Source organism: Gigantopelta aegis, chromosome 15 (assembly GCF_016097555.1).
Source record: "Gigantopelta aegis isolate Gae_Host chromosome 15, Gae_host_genome, whole genome shotgun sequence".
Lineage (NCBI taxonomy): Eukaryota > Metazoa > Mollusca > Gastropoda > Neomphalida > Peltospiridae > Gigantopelta > Gigantopelta aegis.
This window is the reverse complement of record NC_054713.1, coordinates 7,361,628-7,386,006: the sequence shown is the minus strand read 5'-3', so window position 1 is coordinate 7,386,006 and position 24,379 is coordinate 7,361,628. Positions and strand designations below refer to the sequence as shown.

At 37.4% G+C, this 24,379-nt stretch overlaps 1 protein-coding gene across 3 annotated transcripts; it reads right to left on the bottom strand.

The window, feature by feature from the left end:
- Positions 1 to 1,403: 1,403 nt before the first annotated feature.
- LOC121390557 lies at positions 1,404 to 22,603 on the bottom strand. 3 transcript variants are annotated; one of them, XM_041522399.1, is made up of 8 exons: positions 22,529 to 22,583; positions 17,365 to 17,644; positions 16,926 to 16,994; positions 15,251 to 15,301; positions 13,539 to 13,823; positions 9,421 to 9,747; positions 6,392 to 6,509; positions 1,404 to 2,069 (listed from the first exon to the last, which is right to left on the bottom strand). In XM_041522399.1, exons 3-8 carry the CDS (start codon positions 16,990 to 16,992, stop codon positions 1,988 to 1,990), a joined length of 930 nt encoding a protein of 309 aa, XP_041378333.1. In that variant the 5' UTR covers positions 16,993 to 16,994; positions 17,365 to 17,644; positions 22,529 to 22,583; the 3' UTR covers positions 1,404 to 1,987. The 3 variants fall into 3 exon arrangements, with proteins under 3 accessions (XP_041378333.1, XP_041378332.1, XP_041378335.1); XM_041522398.1 differs by lacking the exon at positions 17,365 to 17,644 and having other exon boundaries at positions 22,529 to 22,603; XM_041522401.1 differs by lacking the exon at positions 17,365 to 17,644 and having other exon boundaries at positions 22,543 to 22,561.
- Between the last annotated feature and the right edge of the window lie 1,776 nt (positions 22,604 to 24,379).

The following is a 24,379-nucleotide window of genomic DNA, read 5'->3' as shown; positions in this document are numbered from 1 at the left end:
CTTAATAACGGGGTTTCACTGTATGTGTGTGTGCCCCCCCCCCCCCCCCCACACACACACACGTTTTGGCACCTTCCTACACCCTTGAGAAATATAATAATTAAATCAATACAAGGCAACAACAAACTACTATTCATAATAATTAAAACTTATACAAGGCAACAACAAACTATGTGCATTCGATAAGGTATTAACACAAATCTCTTGCCAGAGACAGAGTTGAAACAAGTCTAGGCTTGCATTACAATACATACAACATACGAACTTAAAATCTAACATAAATACTAGTATTTAAAACGAGACAAAACAATTGAATTTTATAACAGGAAGGAAGGAAATGTTTTATTTAACGACGCACTCAACACATTTTTTATTTACGGTTATATGGCGTCGGATTTTATAACAAGTCTTTTTTTTGGTTTAAAAACCCAACCAACCCCCACAAAAAACCCAAAACAAACAAACAAAACGAACCCTACAGCTTAAATTTCTACAAACACTATGCAATTCACAATTCTCCAATATTTTTCTCATTTAACATTTGCATACATACAAAACAATATATGACCTATAACCCCATAACATTTACACAGAAGGTAGCAAATATGCATATATTAATGGGTGTTAAATACCAAAGCTAGTCTTCATACTGTTTATACAATTTCATATTCAGTCGGGTTATCGTTTTTTATGGGCTACCCAATATGTACACACACGCACATGCACACGCACACGCACACGCACACGCACACACACACACACACACAGAGTCAAACTTCGATAACTCGATCTTGAAGGGGTCGAAGAAATAGTTAATTTCAGGGAGTTCAAGTTTTTGAAATTAATATATATTTATTACCCCAGCAGGCACTCATAACGGGGAAAATAAAAATCATAATTTCTTGGTTTAACGTATACTACTATTGGACGATTTGACACCAACAAACCAATCACCTTGTCGATTTGGCAGAGCACACACAATGACGTCACGTAGTTTAAAGCGTTGCGTTTACGTCTTTCTGGTTTCAGTGTCAAACATGTAATAAAATGGTAGTTTAATGCAATTCATTATAGATTTTTTTTTACAAAATATATAGAACTTTGGGTTTTGAAAATTATCTGTGAACCGTGAATAAAATACAAAGTTAAAGCATTACCCAGAACAGTAAAGTAGTTTACGTCCTTTCTATATAGTATTACATGGACGTGTGACCGATGTAGGCTATATCGAAACTAAAAGCTTTTAAAACCCCCAAATAGCTGGGGTAATAAATAGAATAACAAACTCGGTACAAGTTATTATCAAATTTATGTCCCTCGTGAAATAATTTTCATTTGTCACTTGCTAAAGCTCGTTTATTATCCTCTATATATATATATGTTTGTATGTATGTATATATATATATATATATATATATATATATATATATATGTATGTATGTATATATATGTATGTATGTATATATATATATATATATATATATATATATATATATATATATATATGCCTGTGCTGCTAAGCTGTTACGTAGTGAATTGTGAGACAGGAAGATATTTCTCTTTAATCTATCTATATTATTTTCTTATCTTCAAACTACCACAATTTATACATTAACTTATTTCATACCCGATTTTCACTACATTTTGCTTCAACAGGGCAGAATTGTTCTAAAACTATAGTCCATCCCATCATTCTTCAAATATGGGGGTTTTTGTGTAAATAATTTCAGTTTGATTTTGTGTTAGAAGAATAGTGAAAGTGGTTTGGAAATAACTTCTTTTTTTTTTTTTTTTTTTTTTTTTTTTTTATATTTTTGTGTCCAGTTTAGAAGACACTCGGCTCGAAAATAAATAACTTGTAGTAAATTCCATAGCATGAAAGACGGCGTTCCCCGTGGGACGGACTATAAGTGTTAATATTTTCACTCATTCATTTACTTTCACTTTGCTGTGAACAGTGTTCTTAGTTTGGGTTTTTCCGTTTTGATTACTCCGTGTTCTCGACTTCCAGCTGGTAACTGGCTCTGTGAGTCTCACTTGCTTCTCTGGCTAGCTGGTCGCGTTTCTTTCTGTCAAGGAAAACAAAATCATTGAGTTAGCAGACAACATGTTGTGAATGCTGAAATGGACTTTTTGTTTTCACTCGGTAACGTCCTACTGCGTGAACTGTAGACGGTGAAAGGTTACAAAGGTTAAGGTTTGTTTTGTTTAACGACACCACTAGAGCACATTGATTTATTAATCATCAAGTATTGGATGTGAAACATTTGGTAATTCTGACATATAGTCTTAAAGAGGTAACCCACTAATTTTCATTAGTACCTACTATTAAGGGATCTTTTATATGCACCACCACACAGACATGACATCATATACCACAGCCTTGGTGCACTGGCTGGAACGAGAAACTGCTCAATGGGCCCATCAACAGGGATTGATCCTAGACCGACCGCACATTAGGCGAGCGCTTTACCATTGGGCTACATTTGGACCTTTAAAAGTCCACAAGTCTCTTTTTCAGGCGAATGTGTCGTGGTATTCGTTTTTTTAAAAACCCAGAAAAGAATATCACAAAGGATTTTTGATTCACCTGAGCCGAATGAATGAATGCTTAACAACACCCCAGCACAACAGGTCGAACTAAAGGTCTGTGGCATTACATTTAGGAACAAATGCGTATTTCAGACACCGTACCTGGCTACCAAATTTGGTTGTCTACGATTGCCGAAGTATTACACAGTCATATCTAGCGTTGTTTTCATATATAATAAAATAACGCAAGAGGACACACGAGCTAGGCAGACAGATGCCCGGCCATGTCCACAAATATAAGGCCTTCAGGGCAAGTGAGATATTAATATATCTTTCATAATTGCTAACTTCCCACCGTTAGTCCGTTATACGATTTATTGTATTCCGATTGGACTACGTCACTACAAAACCCTGAATGTTATCCTTCGGTAAACCTAGGAAAATGACATCGTTACGGCAATTGTGACATCATTACGTAAAACAGGTCGTAGGAAGACGGGGTGGGTTGGGGCGGAGATGGGGGTGGGGCAGGTGCCCCCTACTTTGTAGCAGCAGCGATAGTATATATATATATATATATATATATGTGTGTTTGTGTGTGTGTGTGCCCCTCCCCCACCCCATATTTTGGCACCTCCCTACACCAGTGATGAGTCACATTGTATGTAGTTATAAGAATTGTTAAGCCTTTTTTTGTATGTAAATTTATCGATGTATAACAGTCACAAATTTAAGCTAATATCGCTTCACTATCCTACACGATTTTATACATTTGTGACTGTTATATTTCGATAACTCCCCCAAAATGACAAACCATTCTAATATAACACTGATATCATCCATCACCCTACCCATCATATAATTGTATTTGTTGTTGTTTGTTTGTTTGTTCTTTTTTCAATGATTATTATAATTTCTTTTTATGTCAATCAAATTTTGTTTTTCAAAAACATGTTTTGTGATATAAAATCATTTAAAAAAAAAAAGAGGCCAAATTATTAGTTAAAATATATTCAATAATTAGGGCCGAATTTACAAAGCCTGTTTATGTCTAAAGGTAGCGACACATAGTATGTCCGTAAACTGATCTGTTTATCGGATCCGCCATCTTCATAAACCAAGGCTAATATTCGTTCCTCGTATTCAGCCTTGATACATGTAGACAAGATTACTGATATCCACTACTAGCGCCCTCTATTGGAAGAAAATTTGTAACACTGATTATGTCCCTTACACGATGACATCGCTGACCAATCACAGCATCGGTAACATGTGACAATCTTGAAAGCAATATCAAAAATTAACCGCCGGACGCTGACGCTGCCATCTTTGTTTACAATAACAAGGGAATCTATAAGGAGCGTGATTCGTTGCAATCAGATCTCATCGCATCCAATGAAATTTAAGCATTTTGTGGCACGATTTCTTGACGACATGTATCAAGGCTGAATACGAGGAACGAATATTAGCCTTGATTTATGAAGATGCGGATCCGCTAAACGGATCCGACAAACTATGATACATATATCCAAAACCCAGGGTTTCTACCAGAGTAAAACGGGTATGGCGCAATACACAGATTTTTTTTTTTTTTTTTTTAAGTTAACCTTTTGATAAAATTAATGACTCTTATCATTACTGTTTGATTTTCTAAACCTAATCCTAAACCTAACTCATTTTCTTTCTGGGGGAGGCCCCCAATAAGCCCTGTCAACTGGTTACATTCATCACACATACATGTATTGTAAATATTTATTTCCATAGCGCCTTACCCAAAAAGTTCTTTCTGGCAGAAACAATGAAAACCAAGAATAATGGAGGACAAGTAAAGATTCCCACACAACAAGATACAGTGAAAACTGATTTTGTTATGTTCTAAACCACAGGAATACATATAACATGCAAGCATACAAAGTGATCTGGTCTGATACTGTCTCGTGTTTGATCTCGGGTCAGAGAACCTCACACGGTGTTAATTGTGAGTCTTCACAGTTCAGTGATAATATTTCCCCAGTCGTTGTTAATCTCAGCACCGAGACTAGAATACTACAATTTCCCAATACAGGGTCTTTTCCAATATATGACGTCATAATATGGGAATCCTTGCTCCGTTAAAGCTAGCGACACATATATTCGTCAACCGGTCCATTTATCGCGTTAAACGGATTCGACAAACCATGACACAGTTTCCAGTGGAATTAGTCACTGGCGAAGTTAGAGGTTAAGTCCAGGATGGGTGTGCCTGAACCTTAAGTGGATATGAGCACGTTAATACAGTTCCCAGCCCAGGCACGTAGCCAGCATTTCGAGTGGGAGGGTTCGACTGGGTATTTGCCAGGGCCTTTTGGATATGACGTTGCTTGAGGGCGCGAAGCTCCCGACTTTGCATGAGAGTCCAGGAGTATGCTCCCTCAGAAATTGTGAAATCTCTTAAAGCCTAAAATGCGTTTTCCTGGCATCTGAAACTTAAAAATTGATATCTGATATCCAAGATATTGAAATTCTAGCAAACAATATGTTAAACATTTTTGGCAACTGCTTATTATAACCTCAGTAACAGAAAAGGTGCATGTACCTCAGAAAGTTTATGATCAATTCCTTTAAAGGCATATTGCCACAGGCCACTTACTTATTAAATGACCTAACAAAGTATTACCTGAAAAAATATATATTTGATTTGTCCCTAAATGTACGTTTATTCAACCATCTACGTAACCACCATACTCCACTTATATTTTGTAAAAGTAATTGAATTCTGGCAATGGTCCATAATTCGAAAACTAACATTGACATGATGATTGATTTGAATTTCTCTCCTTCATGGTTCAGTTAAGATGATGCGATAGCTAGATTTGGTTTCCTAACATTAATGCAATTTTCATTTATTATCCATTTTTAGAGAAATAAGGTCCTTAAATCTGTGACAATATTCCTTTAATAATGAATATATTTATGAAAAAAAAGAAACACTTTACGTTCATAAAAATTGTATCGTCACCATCACCGCCAACACATGCAGTCCCTGTTAAGAGTACAAGTGTAGTCTGCAAACGTTTTCAGCAAAAGGTATTGCATCTCATTTAATTTTCGTCGCTGATGCATCATATCATCAAAATGGCATGTTGGCCATAAAACATTTTGAAATACTTGGAAATTACCTTCAAGAAAGTACTCAACATTTTCTAATTGGCCTCAATTCATTTGCAAATTCAATAGTACCAAAACCAATCCTCGTCCGTTACCGACACTGGTTAGGTTGCTTGTGCTCCCCTATACATGCCAGAGCGGGCTAGCCTTTCTCCCACCCACCCAACGTGTGCTTCAACAGTTTGTTCTAAATGTGCACGTTAAACCCTATGACCTGACTTGAACTAGCCGGATTACTTTCTGTTGTTAACCTTTTATTTCTAACCTTAGTAGATAAATCAATGAAAGGTGAATTGCTGTCATTGTCATGTAGTTATCTAATGCTACGAGGTCATCAATTTAGCAGAAAGTACAATTAAACAGTTTTGCTACATGTAGGTTCTTTTTTATTTTTTTTTATTTTGCCAGATTAGTTAGCAATTCTGAATCATGTACACTGCAGCTTTAGAAAGGGGATTACTAAATGACGAAGAGAAACAAATTGTTTTATGGCAGAGTTGCAAACGTTACAATTATTTGTGCAATATTAAAAAAGAAGAAAAAAAATAGACCTCAGCTTTTGCGGGAGGGTTCGGACGAAACCCCCGAACCCCCCGGTAGCTTTACACATGTGCAACTACATACATTTACTATCCTTAAACGCATTCGTGTACGAAAAACAGGATTCGTACATTTGACCCTTTGAGTCTTTAAGAGAGTTCATTTAAATTACCTCTTGTAGAGGATATAACCTCCAGAAACCATCGCACCCGCCACAAGTATCATGATTAAAATCATCATAAAACCTGAATCTCCGTCTCCATCCTGGCGCACAGGTTCAGCAACTGCACCTAGAATTGAAAATAAAAATAAAAATAATATATATAATATATATATATATATATATATACTCTTCAAAAGAAGAAACGCAAAACCACATTGTCGTAACATTTGGAGAATTGATTTAATTATTGAATGTTGAGTCCGATAATTACCAAATGTTGCAGGATTGTTCACAATTCACTCTAGTCCATTGTAGTAAGTGATAGGACACACCACCAAGGTCAAGGTCATCTGGAGTCAATACCGGGTGTGGCCTCCGCGTGTGTTGACAACTGCCTGGCACCGCCTGCCCATTGAAGCAACCAGAGTACGGATGACGTCCCGGGGGATGGTGGCCCACTCGGCCTGCAAGGCTGCTGCCAGCTCGGGCAGGGTCTGGGGCTGTGGTTGTCGCTGTCGGAGGCGTCGGTCCAACTCGTCCCATAGATGCTCATTTGGGTTCAAATCCGGTGATATCGATGGCCAAGGAAGGACATTAATGTTGTTGTTCTGTAGGAAAGCCGTTGTGAGACGTGCTGTGTGAGGCCTGGCGTTGTCATGTTGGAACACTGCGTTGGCGTTGGCCATAACTGGAACGATGTGTGGCCGGAGGATCTGGTCAATGTAGCCCTGTGCATTCAGGTTGCCCTGCACGTGGACCAGGTCAGTTCTGCCAGTGTGTGAGATGGCTGCCCACACCATGACACTACCCCCGCCGAATCTGTCCACTTCCTGCACGCAGTTTGCCGCATAACGTTCACCACGACGCCTATACACGCGACATCTTCCATCATGACGTCGGAGCAGAAATCGGGACTCGTCACTGAACCACACCTGTCTCCATCGCAGTTGAGGCCATTGTCGATGAATCTGGCACCACTGCAGTCGGAGTCGACGGTGTTGTGGTGTTAAGATGACACCTCGAACTGGACGTCTGGCACGAATTCCTACCTCACGTAGGCGGTTCCGTACGGTCTGGTCGGATATCCTGCGCAAACCTGGTATTGCTGCGGCTGTGGAGGTGGCAGTAGTCAATCGTTCCCGAAGGTGGCGTACCCGGATGTAGCGGTCCTGCCCGGGGGTAGTGACCCGTGGTCGACCGGATCTAGGGAGGTCACGTGTTGATCCATGTTGCTGGTAACGGTCCCACAGTCTGGAGATGGTGCTTGGGGACACATGGAATGCCCTGGCAACGGCCGTTCTGGATTCGCCTGCGTCTAGTCGGCCGATGGCATTGTTTCTCTGCGGTTCACTGAGACGTGGCATGTCCTGGATTGTCAACTGTCGGCCAGATACAGAGGCCAGGCAAGCGAACACCCTGCACTTTTATACTGTCGGTGTTCATGTTGCACGTGCAGACAACGCACGTGCAGTGGTGACATGGTTTGCACGTGGCTGCGTTTTTGCGAATATTCACATTTTGGAACTTTATTGTACAGTAGCTGCGTTTTATCGAATGTAACCGTGGGAATGTGTTTGGGACATGCAATGACCTTATATTTACAAAGCATGAACCGGTAGGAAACATAAAATCGGAGTTATAACCCATTTGTACCCTTTTGCGTTTCTTTTTTTGAAGAGTATATATAGCAGCTACAGCTAATAAATAGAGATTATTATACGAGCTTGTGTGTCGTACTGACTTTACAAAACGAGTATCAGGATTCTTATATTGTCTGGGCGAGAACGAAGGTAATACGTGAATCCTGACACGAGTTTCGTAAAATCAGTACAATTCACACATGAATTTAATACTTTCTTTATTATCCATAGTATTATTCAGGGGCGTAGCGTGATCTCGACCGGAGGGGGGAAGAGAGTTGAATATGAACCAAGTGGACTCTTTTTCCATTTTGTTTTTGCACCACCAGAAACTCCATATGTATAAACCTGTATTTTAGTTCTGAAAGCGGACCATTTGCTTCAGCGGGGTTGTGCGTGTGGGGGGTGTTGTGTGGGTTCCCGTCGTCTGAACCCCCCCCCCCCCCCCCCCAGCCTACGCCCCTGTTATTGTTATTATAATTATTTTATTTATGAATAACTGTGTCTGAAATTGTTTCAATCACAACTAGATAGAGACGACGAAATGACGTCATAATTCACGTGCACGGTCTGAGCTAGGACTGGAGAAGCATCATAATCTTTTGATGTAGTTTAACCAAAATTACGTCATTATATAAAGATACGAGCTTATGTGTCAATCTGATTTTACAAAACGAACATTGGGATTTTTTGTATGTATTGTCCTTGCGAAAGCGAGGATAAGATACACGAATCCTGAAATTAGTTTCGTAAAATCTGTACAACTCACAAGCAAGTGTATTAATTTCTTTATTATCCATAGGAGACAACGAAATGACGTCATATTTCGCATGCACAGTATGAGCTAGTACTAGGGAAGCAATGCCGTCTTATGACGTTGTTTAACCAGAATTACGTGATTACACTTGTTATTAAACTTGTGTTTCGTATTATTTTTTATTAACCCGGTTATATGGAACCATGTGGATAAACACACTTGTTATTACACGTGTGCTTCGTACGGTTTTTATTAACTCGGTTATGTTGAACCAGATGGATAATAGAAACTACACGTACATGCTACACGAAGAAGAAAACCGACGCCTCTATGCGACACGAACCTGCGCTGTACTTTCTTGTAGTGACGTAGAACAGTGTGTGCCCACGTGACACGTTGATACTGGTTAACAACATGTAAGTTTAATGTCATGACTGGACTCGAGAATAATCAAACTGTGGCATCAGATTTAGGATGAAAATGTGTATTTTAGACACAGTAGCTTGCGACCATTTGGTTGTCGACGATTGCCAATACAGTACATATATAGTTTCTTATACCCTCCCCCTACATATCAATATCAATAAGGGGAGGGCTGGCTGACTCGGGCTGTGATGCAAAGTAATAACTTTATAACTAACCTTTTCGTAATACTGATGTGGTAAAGATGCTGCATCCAACGAAGTCGCACACCTTAAGGGTGTATTCTCCGAAGTCCGCCTCTGTAACTGCGTCAATCATCATGGTAATTTCGGGGGCATTTAGGGATATCTCCTTGCCATAGACCACGAATTTTACGTAATGATATAGGTGTTCGCTTTTTCTGATACGTCCGCTTGGATCGACCCACTTCCAATATGCCATACGTTTCCACGTCGGGAGAATGGTTTTGTTCAGCAATAGCCTATCGCCAACATTAAGGACAATCGACTCATATTGGTTCTCAAAGTCCGCTAGTTGAGGTGGTACTGTAAAACAAGTTTTTTTGTTTTTGTTTTTTTTGAAAATTAAAATTGAGACCATTATAATATATATATATATATATATATATATATATATATATATATATATAATACTATACGAGTTTTCGCTAGATATCATTTTTACGAAACGAGTGAAATTCCCAAGGTATCTGACCTCACTTTCGTTCGGTCAGATACCTTGGGAAGTTCACGAGTTTCGTAAAAATGATGTCTAGCGAAAATGAGTGTGGTATTTTATTTATTACCTACCTTCAAACAATTGAATATTTGTCATAAAAAATAGAAATTCCTGCATTTCGAATATGTAAACATTTTACACTGTGGCGGAATGATATCATAAGACTGTGCACTACGGTATGTCCCAAAGGTCGCCGCTTAACAAAATAGTTTGTTGTACTTCCGTTTTCTTTTTTAATCCATATTTCGTCCCCAAACCAGTTCGCTACCTGTCTGGTCGTCCCAGTTTTACATATATACATGTATATTTTTATTACAGAAAAAAATGAATGAAATATATAGTAAAATTTGTGGAATGTTGACAACGTAATTTTTCATGAATGAAAAAAAGTCCCGGTAGACTTACTGTCCAACCAATGAAAAGACGTACATCCGTTACGACCCTCGTGGTGCGTACCGTATTTGTACGACACCGCTATACGTTCACCAGGTGGGTAATAAATATATATATTAGCTAGCATATCCAGTGTAATCAAAGTATGTGATGTTTATTGACATTTAAGCAAATACACTATGGTGACACTCCATAACTGACATATTCATTCATAGTCATCATTAAAAAACATTTAAATAGCAACTTTACACTGAATGCTATCCAGCGTTCAGAAAACAAAAAACATTAAGCACTAGTTTATTTTTATGTAAGGATATTCAAATTTGACGTCATTTCCATTTACAAAGACACTGCGTCACATATTCGTATGCCATTTGAATATCTAGAAATGGCGGACTGGAATAAAGTTGCGTGTACAGTTTATAAAAACACGTTGTATTAAGCTTGAGATTATATGATAAAGTCAATATCATATATTAGGAATACAAATAATGTATTATGCTCAGCAGAATATATAACCACAAGCGGTAATGACGGATTCCTAAGCTGTAATAGCTGTATATTACTCAGACATTCTTGTTCATTATTTAATATTGCAATACCACACACACACACACACACACACACACACACAGACAGAGAGAGAGAGAGAGAGAGAGAGAGAGAGAGAGAGAGAGAGAGAGAGAGAGAGAGAGAGAGAGAGAGGAGACGAGAGAGGAGAGAGAGGATAGGGGTGAGAGAGAGAGAGAGAGAGAGAGAGAGAGAGAGAGAGTTACCTAACTAACTACCTAATTTCAGCGGAACTGGCCTGGAACGTTATTTACTAACAACAATAATACTTAAAAAACCCACACAAAAAAACAACACACCTCAGGGGCCTAGCTTGGGATTTCCAAGTGGTACGCAGACTTTTTCGGCGATGGAATAAAAGGCATATATACACGCATATACGCATTTACATCATATATTTTAATAATAAATATATATATATATATATATATATATTATATATATATATATATATATATATATTTGTAATCTCAGGTGGTACACAGCTGCGTACTTGCGTATTTGGGAGCTAGACCCCTGCACCTAACCGTTCCTTTAAGGACGATGACAGCTTTTGATCACTGACCTTTGACCGTACGAAAAGTAGCCACGCATGCAGAAGTATTTTGGTTAGGCAGTTTCATTAATTGCCTTGCCGTATTAACAAATAACATTGCACTTGTTTCATATTTTACACGTGTTAATAACGCAGTAAATGATTAATCCTAACATATAAATTTTATTTTTGTCAGCTTCAATGATTTAAAGATACAAACTGCGCAAATATGTGCAATTTTCATTTGCAAAATTTATGTGACAAATAAAAAAAAATTAAAAATGTAAATCGACAGTTTATTACACTCTAAGGAGTAGATTACAACAGTGAAAACAATATTGTCGTAACTTCAAAACTTCTCGATATACACCGATTTTTGCTTTTTAAAAATGAAAACATTGCTTAAAGGGGCCGGCCTTAACATTAGAAATCCCAATTCCCCCGGAAGCAAGAACCGGATTAATTCAATATTTTGACTCTTTTATGTAGATAGACAGTAGAAATTAAATCTAAAATTTCAAGAGGTTTTACTTGTAAAATTCTTAAAAACTGACATATAATACGAAATTTAAGATAGAGGCCAATACACATAACTTATAAACACCATTTTTAAATACAATCAATCCCCCCTGGTGGACCTAACTACTTACCAAATTTCCCTGGTGGACCTAACTACTTACCAAATTTCCCTGGTGGACCTAACTACTTACCAAATTTCAGCTATAATATGGTCTCAGAACGTTTTTCACAAAATGACAAAACAGACGGCTGAAGAATTTTAAAAATAAATAATTTAACATAATTCGCAATGGAGGCCAATATACATAACCAATAAACATATTTTTTAATACGATCAATCCCCCGGAAGCACCAAACTACCCACCAAATTTCAAGGAAATCGGCCCAAAACTTTGTTCAGAAAAAGACAAAATATACGGCTTTAAAATAAATAAATAATAATAATCCCACCAAAAGATATACCTTTCCCAGCCATAGCTGGCCTCAGACCACAATTAATTTCGCTATATGTTTCTATATAGCCTTAGTGGCTATAACATTTTTATTAATATCAGCAGGCCCGTGAAGTTTTGTATGTACCTTTGCCTGCATGGGGGACACATACCCTGAAAAGGACAACCCCTGTTGTCCAGCTCTTTCTCCCAGCATATTGGTTTAAACAGACACACCCTCTAAACCAGGCCGGAGTACACCCATTTTACACAAAAAGCACTACTTTTGCATGGGCTGGAATTACCACAAACAAGTCTTCAATGTCAACAAGTTACACATGTTTACAAACTACATGCTATCCCCTGTCACTTCAGTCAAACAGTTGCCACTTCATAGCTGTCTGCCATGAAATAATCACAGTCAAACAGCAGACTACTTGCGCGGTCAAACTTCCGGATTTTGGACAACCAAATGGGAAGATAACTGTAATCTCAGGCCAGCTTGGGAACCTTTTTTTTTTTTTTTTTTTTTTTTAAATATTTATTTCCCCCAGTCCAATCTGACCATGTCAAGGTTGGGAACCTAATAATAATAATAATAATCCCACCAAAAACAATAGGTTCCCTAGCCGAAAAGGCTTGGGGGCCTAATAATAATAATCAATAAAAAACACAAGCTTCATGTCTAGAATCATAAGAAACACACCGTTTGTGTTCAGTACATTCTTTGAAAATCAAAGACACCATTATTTACCTACATTCTGTAGATCAAAAGCTAGTACATATAAATTTCATAAATTATTTAATTTGCAAACTAATTATGAATGTTTTTAAGTCCTCTGGCTGATATCTTCATATTTTTTTTGTTTTGTTTGTTGTTGTTTTTTTTTGTTTTTTTTAAATAGCTGATTGTTGTTTTCATTTCATTACTACTGTTTATTTAATGTTGTCAACTAACGTTCAAATCCATTCATATTACTCTATATGTTTACATGTATATATATTAGTGTACACAAAATGAAAATTGTATATACTTTTCTCATCTTGTCACAATATAATATATGTATTATTTTGTAATATTAACCTCATATGCCGTAGAATACGGCCTGAGAGTAAATAAAGTTCAGTTCAGTTAAGCACTGGGACTTACTGTTAAGCAGTGGACTTAATACAATGTCGACACGAGTGATGGCATTCTTAGCATAACAGGCGTATCTTCCAATATCTTCATAGCCGTATGGGTGAATGGTCCACTCTATTACCGATTTCGATATTCTCTTCCCAGGCTCCTTCCTCACCGGGACAGAGTCCACGAAACTGTGCTCGAAGCCAAGAAATCGGAATGGCATAGTATACTTTAGGACAGAACAAACCAATCTGAATGTCTTGTTCGGCATCACTTCTGAAACCATCTTCAGCTCAATGGACTTGTTTTCTACAGGGAAAAAAATCATTAGTATTAGATGCTGGTGCCCTTTAGAGCTGGGCGGTGTATACCGTTCAGTATCGATATCATGTCAATACCGATTTACCGTACGCTTCTCTCTCACTAACCGTTAACCACTAACAACTAACCGACTGTCCTGAACAGACAGCCCAGATAGCTGAGGTGTGTGCCCAAGACAGCGTGCTTGAACTTTAATTGGATATAAGCACGGAAATATGTTGAAAAGAAAGGAATACTTCAGGTGCACAGTACATCTAGCTCATCTAAAAGATTGTTAACAGCAAAGGTTAATTATTTAAATAACACCTATTCTCCCCCTCCCCCCAAAAAAAACCCCCACCCCCCCCAAAAAAAAAAAAAAAACCCAAAAAAAAAACCCCCAAAACCCCCAACAACACAAAAACAACATAAATAATAATAATAATAATTAAAAAAAAAAAACATATAAAAAACCCCAGTAAAAACCCCACAAACAAACAACAACCCCCCCCCAAAAAAAAAAACCCACACAAAAACAACAACAACAAAAACATGTCATGTAAATAATTTGAGTATAAAAATGTCATTGTATTATCAGCTGACTGAAGCTAACCAGGGGCCTAATTCACTACTCTCGTAACTTTGCGATCTCGCAGTGCAATGCTAAAAGACTTGCAAAGAGGATGCTTTGTTGTCTAGCAGAGCCTAAGAGAGCTTTGTGAATTAGGCCCCATGAAACATTTTGTTCAGTTTCGGGTCGCGGTTCTCTACGCAAGTTTCAGAGATCGCTACACAATTTTAAAACATTAAATAGTAGTAGTTGCTAATCAGTTTTCAACTAACCAGAAATATCGCTAATTACGATTTTGAAAACAAAATGTTCTCTGCTAACCCCTTATGTACATACACCCTGAAAGTTGTGCCCATTAAAATGTGTTTGAAGAAGAAGTTTGCTTTGTTTAACAACACCACTAGAGCACACTGACCAATTAATCATCGGCTATTTGATGCCAAGTGACAAACTTTTGGTAATTCTGACTTGTAGATGGCGCCATACCCAAATGTTTTGCATATATTTTTTTTAAAGTTCACCTTTTGACAAAATTAATTACTCTTATCATTACTGTATGCTTTTTCTTAACTAACCCTAAACTTACCCATTTTCTTTCTGGGGGAATCCCCCCACAACCCTTGTTAACTGTGGTTGCATTCAGTTCGATAGCGCTATACCCCAAAATTTCTTTCTGGCAGAAACACTGTGAGAGTAATTTATCGTAGTTGTTAACAGTGTACTTCGGACTTTAAATAGCCATAATATAATTTTTTTTAAAACCCCACCAACCCCCCCCCCCCCCAAAAAAAAAAAAAACCCCACCAACCCCCCCAAAAACCCAAAACAAACAACAACAACAACAAACAAAAGAAAGCAAACTTACTGCCTACTTGAACAAGAGGTCCATTGAGGTATATCCCATCGTATTTACCTCCTATAGAATACATAAAATAGGTTACACTGACAGCTGAAGCACCGGCCTCTGTGGTTTCATGGTTAAACCATCGGACATAAGGCTGGTAGGTACAGGGTTCGCAGCCCGGTACCGGCTCCCACCCATGGCAAGTTTTAACGACGCAATGCGTAAGTGTAAGACCAGTACACCCTCTTCTCTCTAACTAACCACTAACCATCTAACAACTAACCATCTAACCACTAACCATCTAACAACTAACCATCTAACAACTAACCTACTGTCGAGGACAGAACAACTAATCTACTGTCCTGGACAAACAGTCCAGATAGCTGAGGTGTGTGTCCAGGGCAGTGTGCTTGAACCTTAATTGGATATAAGTAAGAAAATAAGTTGAAATGAAACAAATGAAAGTTTGAAGCAGTTCAGGCGAGTATCCATGGAGTGGGTTTCAGGGTTCAAAAACTCAAGCAGATTTTTTGTTTTCAATATATTTTCCAGGGGTGCACGACTCGACGGCCTCTATAAACGTTGCTGGGTGTAGTCGAGAATAAATCAATTAATAAATCAATCTGCTCTAGTGCTGTCGTTAAACAAAACAAACAAAAAATCTTTTTCTTTTTCATTTTTTTTTTTTTGGCACATTAAAATATTGCGCTCCCAAAATCGAAGCCCTCAGACAGGCTCAGTCAAAGATAAAAGTTAAAATGTTTGTTTTGTTTAACGACACCACTGGAGCACATTCGTCTGGATAATATTGCACCCCAAAAACCAAAGCCCTTAGTTCAAAGATTCTTACGAACGCTAGCAGACCTCGTAAATATTTTGTACAAACAGAATGTAAACGTATTAAACGAGCCAAAGAATACATACTTTTGGTTTCTCTGTAAGATTAATGGATGACGGAATTAAAAAAGAAGCACCACCAACCTCCCCCCCCCCCCCAAAAAAAAAACACCCCTGAAAAAACATGATTATTTGCAATCCCCCAAATTAACACTTATCAAATAGTTATTGCCTTTCAAAATAATAAATTTTAACAAGGTTTCCTAGTGTCTTTTTACATGATCAAATATACCCAGTCCATGAAGAAGGCGATGATGTTTTTTTTTATGTGCATCCCTGTTTATTTCCATCATATGCTGTTTTGTGGAAAATAATGCAGCTGCAATGTCTTTATCGTTATTTGTTCTTTTTGGTGAAAATAGCTCATATGTGTTTGTTGCAGTGGAAAAAATTCTAATACAGTCCACAGTAAAAAAAAAGGTGCTGTGGAGAAAGAAAAACTCCACGGCATTGCCGATTGCCGTGGGCAATTGTAGGGCTTGTTTGTTGCTTAGTATATTTGAGGCTGCTACAGTACACACACTGACTTATACATACCAATAATAACGTGTGCCATATTTAAACAGTTATACAAATACTAGATAAAGGTGAAATATAGCAAATTGGTGTTTTGGTAACACATCAAATTACTGTCAGAAAAATGCTAGTAAAAACTGGTGCTTGCTATATAATTTGTATAACTTATTTCGCGCCCTACATATTAAAACGCTACTTAATTGTATGATGATTATATGCACTTATTGTACTTCAAAGAACAAAACTGGTGCCGTACTATGGGGAATTATTATTTTAAATTTACCTTCTGTGAAATTCACACCGAGAAAGATGAGTGTCCAAACTCCAATGACGGTTTGCAACAGGGTCATATCTGTGAAACAAATGCAATATAAATATAGAATTGGTGGTGAAATAATAACTAGTGAAAGTCCGTGAAATTTCGCTTTCTTGAACATTTTATATAGATTTTAGGAAACATACCTTTTTTTTTTTAGCTTATTAATAAATAAGTCCAAGGAACACAAAAATGGATGTTTCCATTTTTTTCTGCCGCCATCTTAGATATGTTGCGGCCATTTTGAAAAATGGCTACCGAGAATTCTAATTTTGTCTTTTTCCCCGACAAAGTTACTTCGTTAGCTGTGATAAACGTGGTTTTTAACGTTTTCCTAACTAGTACAATTAATTTTGACTTGATATTCTGGGTATTAAAAGGAGGATATTATTTTAAACTATCTTACACAAACATAAATCTTCAAATCAACGTCCTAGGAAGTGAAGTGATTATTAATAGTTTCAGCCATGTCAGCATCGAACTCATCATCAATTGTCACAGCTACATCAACAGTGGTCTACCTCTGTGACAGGCGCGTAGTTCGGTACAAAAGTTGATGATGTTGTTCCTCCTGCAGCTGCACTGAAAGATGTGACTTTTCCTTCGTCTCGAATGTGGCCTGTCGTGTCGCAGCCAGGTAGTGCGTTTATAGTGCATACCACACAGTGCCCTGGCTCTGCCTTGTCCTAATTTGTCAAATATCGGTTGAATGAAGGAAGAAAGGAAGGACATGTTTTATTTAACGACGCACTCAACACATTTTATTTACGGTTATATAACGTCAGACATATGGTTAACGACCACAGATATAGAGCGGGTTTCCTCTCTATATATGTGTGGTCCATAACCATATATCTGACGCCATATAACCGTAAATAAAATGTGTTGAATGCGTCGTTAAATAAAACATTTCCTTGCTTCCTTTCTTGAGATGGCTTTCAAAGAGTTTTGAATTTTGCTGTCATCAAATATAACATACATGTATGCCGAGAAATATCCTTTCGATTTGTGCTGTTGCTCTTATGGGGTTTACAGATAAGTCCTTGCAGGTTAAGCCACATGTAATATATGTTTAAGTATTGTTTGAATTGAAAAAAACCCAACAAACATACAATACTATTAAAGGAGCTGACCCTAGTTTTATGAGGATGTAACCTATTTTCGGATAATTAAGGCCATTTTGGCCGTTAAAACGTATTGCTTACAATCTTTAGCTTAGAGGTTGGACTATACCAATTCAAATCCCATAGGCGACCATGTTAACATTTGTGTTTAAAAACACTATATGCAATATATCAACCAAACTATGACCCATAAATATCAGTACTACAACCCCTACCTCAAAGTATTAACTGCAGAAAATGGTACCTTTCATGGCTCATTTTCGGTATAACCAGATGTTTTTACAACACCCCTAGTTTCGCACAAAATTTTAGTACTTTTTTTTACATGTACCCCATACATGTTCCAAGCACAGTGGTACTAGATGAATTAAAATTGTATACATTTTTAGCCCAGATGAAACACATTTTTTTTTACAACCAACACACTCACATTTATAACCAGTCACAGGACTTGTGGTGTTAACTCCTCTATCAAAAGTTCGGTGCACCTCGAACTTCGACCCAGCCAGAAATTAATTGGTATAGTGCTACCTATAGTATCTATCTTCTTACATCTAAGATGTCCTAGTATTTGTAATAGCTGGATGGGACGGACTATAGGCCTATATGTTTTATTTCAGACGCGGATCGGGGGGGGGGGGGTCTCGACCCCACGCCCCCCCCCCCCCCCCCCCCCCCCCCCCCCCCCTGCTCGTGACCAACAAGCAGGATTTTGATAATGGGAATATACTTCAAATCCATCTAAAGCTATCTTCAAATCACAGGCACTTGACACAGATTAGTATACATGAATAAAATTCAAAATTTGTTGTATATCGGTAAATTTGATATATTTCCCCAATATTTTGCTCATACTCTCTTCATACATGACAAATTTATTGCCACTGAACGTGTATTGACATATGCCAAAAATTTCAATCACTACTATATAAAATATACAAGGTACGTCACTCGCCATCAAAATTCGGGCAAAATCATTTCATTGGTTGATGACGTAACAAACATTTTAGAAAACAAAGACGAATGTAGCATTCAACACGTGTATTTGTTTATAAACATGTTCGACACAAGACCATCATATTAACATATATTCATATTTGTTTTATAAAAGTTTGTTAAGTTATTGACCAATAAGATGAGCTGGAACATTCTGTCCGAATTTTTACCCTTAACTACCACAACTGCCGTGCCTCGACAGAATGTTTTTAGGTATCGTGTCCATTATTTAATTTGACTGCAGAAAAAATAAACTGTGAACGAAAAACGAACTTCGACCCAGCCGGAAATTAATTGGTATAGTGCTACCTATACTGATAACATACATGTTTCAAAAGGTGGCGAATCATGTGTTTTTATAACAACCAGGAGCTGGTGTCTTCTAACATAAACTGACAACTTCACTGAAACTGTTGTTTCTACAGTGCAACCTAATATAATGTACACCTCACAAGGCACATGTATTTTGGACAGTTTTGTACAAATGCAATATGTCATATTTGAAAAAAATAAAATAATAATAATAATACTCCTGAAGATATTTACTGTCAGATGTGTGCGTGTGCTCAGCTATATGTGTAGAGACAACATGGATATTCAGAGTACCTCAGCTCCTTAAACCTATTCTATTGAAACACATGTATTTGACTGACCCCTAGATTATGAAGACCTTAATAGGCACATCAAAGAAATATCAGTATTAAAAAAATGCAATGTCTGAGGAAGGAAAGATCAACATGACTGCACCTGTAATGACTTCATGTCCTGCAAATCACTGTTGGAGGGAAATCCTGTATGCTGAGTGTAGCTGTCTTCAAGTTACCATGTGCGGGAATTTCAAATCTATCAGCTATGCAGATTTTAAAAATGGACCATCAAAACCATTGGCAGCCACCAATATTCCTGACTATATTTTATGTATACCCTACTGTAGTTGGAGGTTTTAAATATTTGTAATATTTGGAATTATCATGCAGCTTTCACATATTTATTTTTGATTCATTACTAAAAAAACATGTTTTTAAATGACATAATTACCCGAACATCTATTTTATTGCATTTTTTTCTAATTCAGATCAATACAATATGTATATTGGATGTATTCCTACAATCTGTAATCCAGCATATTATTTAGCTATTAACATTGGATAATACAGCTTTAACAATAAAATAAATTATCAACTTACACCAAGGTAGATAATCAAATCTAGAAAAATTGATTCTAAATCTAGTATACACTTAAAATGCACTTCATGGGAGCAAACTAAGTGATTATTTTTTTTAAAGATTTGATCTGGAGACCTAAAGACCTAAAAATGAGAACAGAAGGCACAATAGTGACCAAAAATTTAATTATGGCTTTGGTAAAGTTTTTCTTCAAATTAATTGTTTTGTTTGCATAAAACTACAAATTTGTCTAAAATATGACTTAGCACCCTATAAGTATGTCAAAAGGACAATAAAAATCAAGGTCTTTAAAAAGTTAAGCTTTCAGAAGTACATACATGAAACATTAACTATGTTTATGGAAATTAAAGACATTAACCCAATATTGGCACATGTTATTTTTAATGTAAAAATAAATTGCTATTAAAATCTAAGTTCGGATTGCCTAGATATATTACCATATTTAAGAGTAGTTGTATATGGCAAGTCAAACACCATGTAAATAAAAATATTCAAATCTTTATAGTATGACTTATAGGCCAAAACCAACTTTTCCTCAGTGCTAATTTTTATTCAAACTCCATTCAGAGCCATGTACAGTAATTATTGTCAAGGTCAAGGTCATCGTGAATTTACATGGCCGAGTGACGGCTAATTAATCAAATAGTATAGTTTAATTTAATTAAATGACACAAATCATAATCTTTTTTATTATGCACTGAATGTGTGCTATAGGTTGGACTATACCAATTCAAATCCCATAGGCGACCATGTTAACGTTTCTGTTTTAAAACACTATATGCAATATATTAACCAAACTATGACCCATAAATATCAGTACTACAACCCCTACCTCAAAGTATTAACTGCAGAAAATGGTACCTTTCATGGCTCATTTTCGGTATAACCAGATGTTTTTACAACATCCCTAGTTTCGCACAAAATTTTAGTACTTTTTTTTATATGTACCCCATACATGTTCCAAGCACAAGGCTACTTGACACAGTGGTACTAGATGAATTAAAATTGTATACATTTTTAGCCCAGATGAAACTAATTTTTTTTACAACCAACACACTCACATTTATAACCAATCACAGGACTTGTGGTGTTAACTTCTCTATCAAAACCGGTGCACCTCGAACTTCGACCCAGCCGGAAATTAATTGGTATAGTGCTACCTATACTGATAACATACATGTTTCAAAAGGTGGCGAATCATGTGTTTTTATAACAACCAGGAGCTGGTGTCTTCTAACATAAACTGACAACTTCACTGAAACTGTTGTTTCTACAGTGCAACCTAATATAATGTACACCTCACAAGGCACATGTATTTTGGACAGTTTTGTACAAATGCAATATGTCATATTTGAAAAAAATAAAATAATAATAATAATACTCCTGAAGATATTTACTGTCAGATGTGTGCGTGTGCTCAGCTATATGTGTAGAGACAACATGGATATTCAGAGTACCTCAGCTCCTTAAACCTATTCTATTGAAACACATGTATTTGACTGACCCCTAGATTATGAAGACCTTAATAGGCACATCAAAGAAATATCAGTATTAAAAAAATGCAATGTCTGAGGAAGGAAAGATCAACATGACTGCACCTGTAATGACTTCATGTCCTGCAAATCACTGTTGGAGGGAAATCCTGTATGCTGAGTGTAGCTGTCTTCAAGTTACCATGTGCGGGAATTTCAAATCTATCAGCTATGCAGATTTTAAAAATGGACCATCAAAACCATTGGCAGCCACCAATATTCCTGACTATATTTTATGTATACCCTACTGTAGTTGGAGGTTTTAAATATTTGTAATATTTGGAATTATCATGCAGCTTTCACATATTTATTTTTGATTCATTACTAAAAAAACATGTTTTTAAATGACATAATTACCCGAACATCTATTTTATTGCACCCGGCTGGAGCAGGCTTTTTTTTTCTCTCTCTCCATTTTCCGGAGCATGACTCGACCTCCTTCAACCCCCTTATTGGTTTTTATAAGTATTGTATAAACTTCGCCTGCGTAGTCTAGACACCGCTGCTAAAATTCCGGCACACGCGCTTGGATAAGTGTAGTTAATAATTTTATTTACTGAATATTAAGCCAAAATGACGGAGCGGCGGTGCGCAAAGTGTTTGTCATTCTGAAAACGAAATGCCAGACAGACATGCAGCCACGAAAATGTTTCGCGAGCTGCGATTTCAGCATTTAAAAAAGTGTCCCGTATATATAATTGAATAAAGTTTATAATTCAGCGCAACTCACCTAAAATCCCTCACCTTTAGTACCGTAGCGTTAAACAAAATGGCGTGTACGAAATCAGAAACAAGAATTTCTGTGACGTCATCTAAAATTACAGTATCAAACAAGTGTGCATGACGTCATACGCAATTAGTGTGTGTGCGTGTTTTGAGTACACACGTGTGTGCGTGTGTATGCGTGCGTGTGTCTGTGTGCATGTGTTTTGTGTACACGTATGTGTTTTGTGTGCGTATGTGTGTACACGTGTGTATGTGCATCTTTAGTTCACCAAGGTAAACATCTACGGTCCGTTTTTTAACATTTTGACATTTATTGGACCCGATACAGCAATAAACATCACAATAATAAATATAGTGCCGGAGACGTTTATCTTGATGAACTAGTGCATGTTCTGCGTGTAGGGCTGGGCCGTATCACTTTGTTGTTCACATTTTTTGTATCTGTGAATTTTTTTTCCACAGGTAGGCCCTAATTTGAAAGGAGAGTCTGGCAACCTCGAGCCATTCCACTATTTTTTTTATACTGCGCCGCCCCTAGTATGTGCGTGGGTATTCTGTATGTCTGTCTGTTCTGTGTGAGTGTATATATGTGCGTGTTTTCGCCGTGTGTTCTCTCTCTGTGTGTGTGTGTGTCCTGTGCGTGTACACGTGTGTGTTCTGTGTTTGTACGTATCCGTTCTGTGTACACGTGTGTGTATGTGAGAGTGCGTATGTGCGTGTGTTATGTGTGTGCGTGCGCGTTCTGTATGTACGTGCGTGTGTATATATTGTGTGTGCGTGCGTGCGTGTGTATATTCTGTGTGCGCGCGCGCGTGTGTGTATGCATGTGTTGTGTGCGTATGTTTTGTGTGTGTGCGCGCGTTTTGTGTTGTATTCTCGTCTTGGTTTGGATTATTGATTGTTTATTTGCTCTCTCTCTCTCTCTCTCTCTCTCTCTCTCTCTCTCTCTCTCTCTCTCGTTCGCTCTCCTCTCTCAATCTCTCTCTCTCTCCTCGTGTGGTGTGTTTGTGTGTGTGTGTGTGTGTGCAGGGCCGTAGTTAGGTGGGTGTTTTTGTTTTATGCGGGGTTTTTTTGGGGGGTGGGGAAGGTAGATGAAATAAAACAGAAATTTACCATAGTAAGAAAGCGACGTTTACAATTTTATGGCTGCCAGTTTGGTTTTATGGACTGGTGTAGTCTTGATTAATTTCACTCTGTACAGAGGGATCAACAAGAAAATAAGCAGTTATCTCATATAGCAAGGCTATACTAGACCATAAAACCAAAATGGCGACCATAACATAAAACAAATTAATGTTGAATATGTTTTAATTATTGTGTACGAGCCCAAAACAAGGTTGCTAAAAGTGACTGTCGTTGACCTTAAAGGCTATGAAATACCATTTTGCAGGCATTTCAGGGAAGTTACATACTTAAAACGTCAATAATTTCGATGTTTGGTTGTTGTTTTTTCTTCCTTTTTTTTTGGGGGGGGGGGGACTGCCCCTACCCTCACCCTGCTAGCTACGACCATAGTGTGTGTACATGTGTTTGTATGTGTATGTAGGCCTATGTCTGTGTGGCATATTGATGTAGAAATGTGTATTAAATAATAAATATATGTTGTTTTGTGTTGTTATAACTAGTTCTGACATATAGACAGGAAACCCGACAGGGTGTGCATTTTATGGTCGCCCGGTTGCCCCAGGCGAGTGGAAATAATATCGGGCAAGACAAACCCTTATTGTGAGTCGCCCGCCTGACGACCGGAAGTTTGTGGATTCGTTACAGCGTATTATTTCGAAATGTAATGTTTGTAAAACAACCAAAAAGTTAATTTTGATAATTATGATTCAATTGACTGATTCTCTGGTAT

Bases quoted from the DNA above. Each gene is read 5' to 3' on its own strand.
- LOC121390557 (XM_041522398.1), bottom strand. From the start codon at position 16,992: ATGACCCTGTTGCAAACCGTCATTGGAGTTTGGACACTCATCTTTCTC. The intron at 15,302-16,925 runs GTAAATTTAAAA...TGTATTCTATAG, and splicing joins CGGTGTGAATTTCACAGAAG to GAGGTAAATACGATGGGATA. The intron at 2,070-6,391 runs GTAATTTAAATG...TTTCCTTGACAG, and splicing joins GGTTATATCCTCTACAAGAG to AAAGAAACGCGACCAGCTAG.